Raw genomic sequence first — 10,130 nt, forward strand, 5'->3', positions numbered from 1 at the left:
CACTATTGCACGGCATGAGATGAGACAGGCAGAGGCAAGGCAGGGCAAGCACCTCTCCTCACCCCACTTGCATTGCCTCCTATGTCCTCTCATCTTCAGAGAATCCATGCTCCATGAGTGAAGCTTTTGGCCTTTGCCAAGATCTTTTCTTCTTTCCTACTTCTAACGGTTAGGACAAGATGTCATCGAGCACCATCACTGTCTAGATTTAAGCTCGAGATGATGAGGGAGAGTTGCATTATCGAACAGTTGGGTCGGCAGGGGCAGAGGCGGTCTCTGTAGAGATCATCCACAGCATCAGAATCCAATTCAGATAAAAATAAAATATAAATAAGTTGTGGCTGTGGGAATAAAGAGAAAAGAAAGCCCAAAGGCAAAACCGCCAAACCCAAAGCAAAAACCAAGAGAGGTTGCGATTGACAAATTCCCTCCCTCCTCATTGCTGCATCTCTAAGCAAGAAGGCACCAGAATGAAAGGCAGAAACCAAAAACATTAGGGGACCAAGAACTCGTGGAGCCTTCTCCCATTTCTGATTCTTTGATCCATTTCTTAGCAAGGCGTAGCTCTCAAACCCCTCCCAGGAACCTCCAGGAGACAGAATTGAGCCAAATTTTCTGCCCAGATTGTCCGGAGGCAGATAAAATGCGCCGCCTGTGAGCTCCTGGATCACAGGAATCTTCAAGAAATCGATAAAGGTGCCTTTTTTAGGCTCCTGGATTGGAGAAGCCTCCGAGAAACCAATCAAAGGCGCCATTTTTGGCCACCTTGCGAGCTTTGCTGCCATTTGATCTGGCAGTGACCTCTCCGCGGGCGATGGCAGCGGAGGAGCTCGCGAGTAAGATAAGGGAGCTGGAGGAGGGCCAGGCCGAGCTCAAGCGGGAGATATCCAAGCTCGCGCCGGAGCGCCGCGCGCAGTCCCCCTCCTCCTCCTCCTCGCGCCGCCCGTCGCCTGCGCAGCGTGCTCTTGCCGCGCTCCCGCAGTTGTCATCGCGGATGCAGCGCGTGGGTCGCGTCGGGCTGTCCGACAGGCAACACATCAGGGCCCTGCACGCGCTGGGGCAGGCCGTGCATGTCATTGGCCCCGGGGGGAAGCTCCTGTACTGGTGAGATTCCTTGCATTTCTTTGGTTTGGTTGTGGCTGCGCACCAAATGTTTGACGAAATGCTAGACAAGAGTTATGCAGAGGTTTCAAGTGTAAAATATTGCAACAATTTCAGACAAAAGGAGCAGTCCTTGTATTGAAAGCTAGAAAATAATTTAGATCATGGGGTCTGTGCCCTCCGGTAATGCATCTTGCTTACTGCGTGAACAAATGGTGGAGGCACCAATGTAGGGATTGAAACATGTTAGGATGCTCCCTTGTTGCTTAGCCGGTCTTAACATGCATGAATTTTGTTATTTTGTTCTTCTATTTTTCCCTTTGGTTTTATCAACTAGTTGTATGACGTAGAGGGAACTGGAGTTGTAGTGGGAGGAAATCTGTTGCGGCATTTGGAATGGTTAAATATTGGAATGGATGTTATGTCTCTTAGCTGGTTTCAGTGATCACGCTGCAGTGTTTTATTATATTTACCTGTGACTTCGGAATAAAATTAATGGGAGTATTTGGACTCTGCTGCTTATCATCAGTTCACCATGTGTACGGAAGTAGAGTAAGTCAGGGTAACTTAATATCTAGGTGACAAATTTAGGGTAGTGGCCTTGTAAAACATATTTGGTGTACCACTACAATTCTTTTTGGCTATTGGTTGTTCAAGTACATTTAGCTGTTTAGCTTGTCAAAGATATTTCATGTATTGCTTACAGCTTATATTTGGCTAATTGCGTAGGTTGTTTTATATTCGGCTAATTACAGCTTATAAGTTTCAGATTAATTGGAAGAGTAAAAGTGAAAGTTCTGTGCTGCTTAATTGGTCAACCTGGGTAATAACGGTGAAGGCTTATTAGGTGGCTTTATGACTTTGCTATGGATATTAATTAAAATCTCTAATTTCCTGTATTCTGATATATAAACATGCAATATATATTCAAAAAATTATTTACAAGATTGTATGCAAAATTGCACAGGTTTTCTGGCAACAGCTAGAGTGTATGGTATGGGACTAACAAAGGAACACGTAGCAAAAATTTTGGTCACTCTTGTCATAGTACATCTAGATCTAAACACATAGTGTAGTTTGATGTATTTAATTACTGTATATCCCATGCATTCATATTGTTCCTTAAGCATGTTAAATTATTAATGTAATCTGCAATGTTACATACAGTCATTACTCGTTCACCGTTTGACCCTATGGCTATAACCTGTTGTACTAAACGCTCCCAATCTTTGTTGTAACCTAGGAACCGGTATGCCGAGCATATGTATGGCTATTCTGCATCAGAAGCAGTTGGTCAGGTTGCCATTGAATTATTGGTTCATCCTGATGACGCTGCAGCAGCAAACAGTATCATTGGAAATATATTTATGGGGAAATGCTGGAGAGGGAAGTTTCCAGTTAAAAACAAGTCAGGAGAGCGCTTTTTGATTGTCGCCAATAACACTCCTTTGTATGATGACGATGGTAGCTTGGTGGGCCTCATCTGTCTTTCAGTTGATATTCGGACATTGGAGGAGATAATTGGCCCTTCAACCTCAGTGAAACCCTATACAAATTCAGCAAAGCCCCTTTTTCAAGTCAACAATCGGCCCAAAAGTAGTTTGCTGAACAAAAGTTCATTTGACTCCCAGCAAACTTCTATCACCTCCAAGATAACAACTTTGGTATGTTATACTTCTGAGTAAACAGCAGAAATGACTATACTATTCAGTTGCAGTACAAAGTTTCTCTGCCCGTATTTCTTCTTAATTTATGCCCTAGTGTACACTTGATTTTTAGAATAACAACACAGGCTACCAAGGTTACAAGTAGAGTTCTCTCTCGGATCAAGACAGGCGAGAACAGCAGTGAATGGTACGGCGGCGGCTGTGAGGTCCAGTACCCTGAACATGATACCAAGGAAGAAATGGCATCTAGTGGAGCAAGCACCCCAAGTGGGGATGTACTGCATGGTGGCTTTGTTACAAGAGAGGATTCCCCTGGGAAGTCGAGCAAAACAAGTAGTCATGACTCAGGAGAAGGAAAAGAAGGACTTCAAAAAATTCTTAGTTCAAAGGTGGAAGCATTATTGACCAAGAAGGGGATATCATGGTCTTGGAGAGGGCTTGAACATTATGGTCCTGGAAAGAGTCACATAATCTCTCCGCAGTTTCATGATACGCAAGAGAATGACCAAACACATAAGGGGGTTCCAGAACCAATTATAATTCCAGACTGCCAAGATATTGAGTGTGCCCAAGAAAGTAAATATGAGGTCTCAGGTTCCTGGTGGTCGTTCAACAATAACAGCACAAGTAGTGTGAGCAGTAGTGTAAGTACTAATAGCAGTTCTATTGAGAGAGTAGATTATGAAGCGGATTGCCTAGATTATGAGATTCTGTGGGAAGACCTTGCAATTGGAGAACAAGTAGGTCAAGGTATTTGCTTCTAACTTCGGCACTTCGCAAATGCTCTTTTTGTCTTCAAATGTGGAAACACACACTCCTCTTGTTGACATGTGCTTCAACAGATTTATGCATACGTATGGCTTGTTAATTTTAAGAACTACTTGCCCTAAAAAAAAATTTAAGCACTACTTAAGAAATTGGTCCTTTTGCTGCAGTATTCACTCAACATGCTTCTTAATAATAATAGCTCATGTGCTTATCTTTGGCAGAATCCAAACCGGTTGTGCTTCTTCTTATCTTCAGAGAACTTTTAGTTAGTTTCATGATTTACAAAAAATCTTGGTGGCATGAATTTGTACCCCATATCATGATAATGTTACATTTCAAGGTCTTGCATATTATGACAGTGATGGCATTTTGCGTCTGTATGATCATGCAGATAATCAGACAAAATTAGTAAAAAATCATCTTTTGTTTACCTGCTATGTGCAGACAGGTATTGTCCTATTTTCTAATAGTATAGTTCATTTGTGCTATTGTCATGTTTGGCAGGTTCTTGTGGAACAGTGTATCACGCCCAGTGGTATGGCTCGGTATGTACGTTTTGTTGTGTGAATCTGAATGGAACTTTAATTCTTAGCAACTGATTCTAAATGTCTATTTTATGCCCCTGTAGGATGTGGCAGTTAAAGTATTCTCCAAGCAGGAATATTCAGAAGAAATGATAAACACCTTCAGACAAGAGGTAAACATCTATGTCTAAGTACATTCCTGTTGACTTTCAACTTCATATGAAGTTGAGTTTTTTGTGGGAGAACTCTACTGTATATATTGTATTATCGAGTTAGATACTTCAGTACTGAAGCTATGGTATATGTCATGGCAAGCATTTCTTGATACACTATCATAAACTAACTAACAAATAATTGTTACACACTGTTGATGATTTTTCCTCAAGACACTTCAAATTTTTAAGGTCACATGCAGTATCATTGGACCATGGTTGCCAATCCGCTCTGCATTCACATAGTGCGTACCATGAGATATTCAAATAAACAAAGTAGCTCCTCATCCATTTCAGCAAGCATATTGTAGGCAAACTAATTTCCTTTGTTTCAGCAGCATAGCTAGAATTTGCCTTCTTTATGTCATATCTTGAATGCCAAAGTTTTCCAGATGCTCATACTGATTTGTGTCATAAGTGTAACATTTTGCTTCCATTATGATTTGTAAGCTTCTGAAGGGTAAATACTGGTTGGACGCGCTAATACTCGTAAAAACCATAAATAATGTTTTTGCTATTGTACGTTGATTTCAAAAATATGAAAAGGAAAGGAAAATATAAGGTGCAATGTTGACAATTCTTCACTTTGTCTTTTGCAGTTTGCCTTTCTGTAGGTTATAGGCTGTAGCAATTAGCAACATGTTGTTGACTAAATCCATATCCTTCAAACGTGCAGGTATCACTGATGAAGAAACTACGGCATCCCAATATAATACTCTTCATGGGTGCAGTTGCATCTTCAGAACGACTTTGTATTGTCACGGAATTTCTCCCAAGGTGTGTTTTAATCTCCTACAACTGAAAGAATTGAAACACCAAGTTAGAACGGGGAATTTACTATTTTTTTTTCCACCCAGTTGATTGCTTAGAACTTGGAACCATGTGCATCTTTTTCTGTGGTTGTTACTTTCTCCTCTGTTGGTCTAAGACAAGGAGTAACCTGTCTATTATGATCTAGATATAAAGCTTATGACGTGGGCCAATACGATGTGAGGAATCTGAGCAGTGATCACCTGGTTTTCTTAACTGGTCTGGGATTGTAAGGACATATTCTGTTTAATAATGTTATGCATAAAAATTCACATATGGACCTCTCTTAGAAAAGAACTGGAAGTTCCAAACCATAGATTATTTAACTACGAGGTTGAAGTGGAGGCAGCAGATGTAGCCGATTAAGGATGACAGAAATGCTTTGTGAAGCTGATGGTTCCATTGTCCTTCACTTCAACTTTACATGGCTGCATCTTCTAGTCCCTTGTATGTCGAAAGGATAAGTCTGCAGAAATCCACTATCCAAACTTCAGTCACAAACCAATGGGCCATATACCTTGGCCTAATTTTAGATCCTTGACTTGCATTGCCATTATCCCACTGCCCTTGGATCTAAGTTGTGCTTATGTAATCCATGTAATGCTTGTAATGTTGGTATCTGTGCTTCGGGAAAATCCTTCATTGAGAGGATTCATGCACACACACAAAAGAAAAAAAAACATCTTGGCTCATTCCACTGGTAATTTTGTTGGTCTTTCCACATTCACTAACTTTAGGACTGTAACCCTGGTTGGTCAAGTGCCACTCAATGACCGGAGAAGTATAAATAGGAATGTTAGAAGGAGCATATGAGCTTCAGGCAGTTGCTTGTAGTTTTTTGAGAAGATTGGTGCATAATTGACGTTGTTATTCAGTAAAAGTTATTTACAACAGTCCTTTTCAGTGTTATATTGATACTGCTAGACTTTGACCGGTGTCATGTTATTCCTACACCACTTCTGGATGGTTGCCGACTTATTGTGTAGTGTATTATTTTTGCACTAACTGAACTAGTTTTTCCATGAACTTGAACTATTCTTTGCTACTATAATACTACCTCCGTTCTCAAATAGATGTTGTTTTAGGAACTTGATTTTGTTCTTAAATAGATGTCGTTTTAGGTTTTCAAGGTGGTGTTTTACTAGAGTACCTATATTAAAGGCTATTGGAAAGTGGAGTTTCAATTCAATGAGCATAGTGAATTGGTGGTTTATGTGTCGTTGATTGAATGTTGGAGAAAGAATTGGTGGTTTATGTGGCGTTGATTGAATGTTGGAGAAATTGAGAGGGGGTAAACATGTCATGCATGAAAGAATTTATTGCTATCTTATTATGCGGGCCGAAGGCTAAAACGACATCTAAAAGAGAATGGAGGTAGTATTAGTTTTGACAATCTTTTATAATTGTTTGGAAGTGTTGGAATATCCTATCCGACTAACCGTGCAGGAGTCCTGCATTCGCACGGGAGCCACCCGGCCGATCGTGTTTGCCATCCGGCAGCAGGCCTCCTCAGAGATAGAGCCTAACTCTAGAGATTAACTCATGTTGTTATTGAAGATAGAGATTAACTCTTAGAGATAGATTCTAACTCTAGTTTAAACACATGCATGTATGTACTATATAAGCCTACAGGCTCTCAGAGAATAGTCAAGCCGAGTATTCTCCCAATTTCCTACACTTTCAGGAAACACAAAACAGCTCAAAGCTTTTCTTTTTCCCTTACTCTGTATTACACTTTACTGTATTTCATTACACAGAGGGAGTTTGTTCCGCTTACTTCAAAAGAACACCGGCAAGCTGGATCCAAGACGGCGAGTTCACATGGCTATAGACATTGTGAGCTCATTTTATCTTATCTGCAAGTTCTAGGAAATTGCAAATTCTACTAAATCTTTTAGGCATGGACAGATTAAATTAGCAGAGAACTGGATAAGAATTCTTCAATAGTAAGTATCCAGGGGCATATTGAATAAACAAAAATATTTTTTGACAATTGTGTAGCTGAGAAGCCAAATTGCATGTAAACTAGCCACAACAGTTAGCTTCTGTGTATGAAAGTATGAGATATGAAAGCATGTAACATGGTATCTTGTGTTATACTTTGCATTGTGGTACTCCTTTTTCAAAAGCTAGTAATTCAATTAAAATGATTTTTCTGTGAAACATTGTTGGTCCAAGTCCAACCAATTTTTTATCCATGCTTCTGTTGGGGCTCAGAACCACTGGATACACAAATCACTTGGTATTTTGTACATATGAGCACATATCTTGGCTGTATACAATCTTTGATTGTCATGCTTGTTTTAAAACACATTGTTTATGATTTTGTAGGCAAGGGGCATGAATTATCTTCACCATTCCAGCCCACCTATTGTTCATCGTGATTTAAAATCATCAAATTTGTTGGTTGATAAGAACTGGACTGTGAAGGTATCTGGAATTTATTTTTTTCCAATTTCTGTGTTTTCTCTTCTCATTTATTTGGTTCAATTAGGTCGCAGACTTTGGTCTTTCACGTCTCAAACTCGAAACATTTCTGACAACGAAAACTGGAAAAGGAACTGTAAGTACAACAAACTTTTCTTGATGAACATGTATGCACTCACCAGTAGAATGAGATTGTCACAAACTTACCTGTTATAGTCTTTTCCACTTATTCACTAAATAGCTGATATTTTAGCTTTTGTATCCAGCCACAGTGGATGGCGCCGGAGGTGTTACGTAATGAACCTTCAGACGAAAAGTAACTTATTACAAGGCACTCTTGAACACGGGTGTGCTTGCTGTCCCATTTTAGGATTGTCGGTTTCTAATCTTTTTGTTCTTGTTAAATATAGGTCTGATGTCTATAGCTATGGGGTTATTCTATGGGAACTTGCTACCTATAAGATACCCTGGGATAATTTCAATACAGTGCAGGTACATTTTTGCTATGTATCTGTCTGTTAATCTTTTGGTTAGGTACGCATCCGATTTTCTATCATATTGTTGGTTACAACTATGTGATTGTGAATTTGGTGCATTGTTTGCTTCCATGGGTAGAAAAAGGTAGCAAACTTTATTTGGAACTACAATCAACTTAGGAACAAACATTGATAATAAAGTTTAATGTTTGCTTCTTATATCCATTGTTTATTCAGTCAGATGGCAAGATTAACACCAAGATGCTTTTTTCAGTGCTCAGTTTTGCTGTTTCAGAGTATACTTGCTTGATTATGATTTCTAAGAAAAAAGGTTTTTATTAATAGTTGGCCTCTTTAATTTTTCACTTTCTCCACATTCTCAAAATTTTGCCTCATGTCAAGGGTGTCCTTTGGACACACTAGCCTACCGGGAAAACCTATCTTTTTCCAAGAACTGAAATCATCACAGTTTTACAGACAGCCCTGTGCCTTGCTCATACAAACAATGTTTAATACTGTGACCCCCATGCGGCAGGTTGTTGGAGCGGTGGGTTTCATGGATCACAGGTTGGACATTCCGAGCGACGTAGATCCTCAATGGGCATCGTTGATTGAGAATTGTTGGGACAGGTATGCATACTATTTTTTCTTTTTAAACAACTATTGTAGTTATGTTTGAATACCATGGATGCCCCGATTTTTTTTCAAGAAAATCGTAGTTTCATTCGGATAATTAGGAAAGATGCAGCCCCTCTAACAAGTGTCCCTTCTTTGAGCAGCGACCCACGACAACGCCCTTCATTCTTAGAGATCATGGGCAGGCTTAGAGAGCTGCAAAAGCAATACACCCTGCAGGCTCAGATGCAGCGAAACACATCTGGGAATGCTCTACTGAAAGGTGCTGTGAAGATTAGCGTTGAAGATTGCTAGCTCCAAATCCTAGGAAAAAGGCAGCTGCCATTGTCGGCAACCAGAGAAGAGCAGCCAGGATGGTTGATCCACAGTGTAGGACCTGAATCTAAAAGGCTCAGCGCATCTTTCTCAGCCAGAAGTTGAGCTATGCCGGAGTTGAGTTGTACCAGAAAGGTGGTGCATGGCTTCCCGGATCTCAAGCCTGAAGCTTCAAAATTCAGTGATCTTCAGACAAAGAAGGCGAGACACTTCTGAGATGCGACTGGCAGTGGTTTGTGGTATTGTTTTTGTATTAACAGTTTAACACCCAATTCGATTAACACCCAATTCGTCATACTTCGTGTAGTTTCTTGATTTTTTTAGTCTTTCCTAATGTGTTAGGTCATGCATCAATAGTCTGGACGTGAAAATTCGATAACTTTAGGCAAATATGTAGAACAAGAACTGGTGGTTGTCCATATATGTTTGATTTACATGCTAAAATTTCAGAGACACCATCAAATTTTGATTCCACCAGTGATAATTGATCTGAATTAATCTAGTATGTAATCCCCAGAGGGTCCAATCTGTTAGCACACGAGATAATCACACAGGAATCCAAATTAGAATATAGATGGGATTAGCAGTAGCAGGGATACATGTTCAGAAGAGTTGAGAGCGCGAGAGAGAGAGAGAGGTTCAGAAGAGAAGGCTCATTTTCCACCATGCCTTTTCTCTCTGCCCATCTCCTTCTACATGTATCCAACTCGCTGGTGCAGATCTTCCAGGTTCTCCCAAGTAGCCAATTCGCTCGACAGCCCGGACCACTTAATCAGCCCCTTATTAACCAGGCCTGTACCTCGCCTGTGCACTCCAGTATCCAGAATTTGTTCAGGATACTGAAATGAATATCCAACTCCGGTTGTCCTGGTACACATTTGTCAGTCCTTCCAAGAGCTTTCTTCAGTTGGGACACATGGAACACATGATGAACTGAGCTTGACTCCGGCTACAGCACCAATGCGCTGAAGCACTGCATATGGCCCAAAGTATCGGAATGCCAATTTCTGGCTGGCTCTGTTTGCTACTGAAGACTGGACGCAGGGCTGGAGCTTCACATAGACTAAATCACCCACCAGGAACTCACGCTCTGAGCGTTTCTTGTCAGCCTACCTCTTCATTCGTTGCTGTGCACGGTGCAAGTGTTGCTGTAATAGCTGAATCATCAGTTCACATCTTTGAGCCGGCTTTGGA

General features: G+C 40.6%; 1 protein-coding gene across 2 annotated transcripts; it reads left to right on the plus strand.

Annotated features, from left to right (window-relative positions):
* The first annotated feature begins 367 nt into the window (after positions 1–367).
* On the plus strand, positions 368–9,399 carry LOC133886748 (uncharacterized). 2 transcript variants are annotated; one of them, XR_009903417.1, is made up of 13 exons: positions 368–1,104; positions 2,345–2,765; positions 2,894–3,518; positions 4,041–4,081; positions 4,165–4,233; positions 4,949–5,049; positions 6,840–6,918; positions 7,414–7,512; positions 7,577–7,645; positions 7,776–7,825; positions 7,920–8,043; positions 8,521–8,615; positions 8,765–8,793. XR_009903417.1 is itself a non-coding variant. In XM_062326561.1 (13 exons), exons 1-13 carry the CDS (start codon positions 815–817, stop codon positions 8,913–8,915), a joined length of 2,172 nt encoding a protein of 723 aa, XP_062182545.1. In that variant the 5' UTR covers positions 368–814; the 3' UTR covers positions 8,916–9,399. The 2 variants fall into 2 exon arrangements, 1 of the variants encoding a protein (XP_062182545.1); XM_062326561.1 differs by having other exon boundaries at positions 7,920–8,001; positions 8,765–9,399.
* The last annotated feature ends 731 nt before the right edge of the window (positions 9,400–10,130 follow it).

Source organism: Phragmites australis, chromosome 12 (assembly GCF_958298935.1).
Source record: "Phragmites australis chromosome 12, lpPhrAust1.1, whole genome shotgun sequence".
NCBI classification, from domain to species: Eukaryota; Viridiplantae; Streptophyta; class Magnoliopsida; order Poales; family Poaceae; genus Phragmites; species Phragmites australis.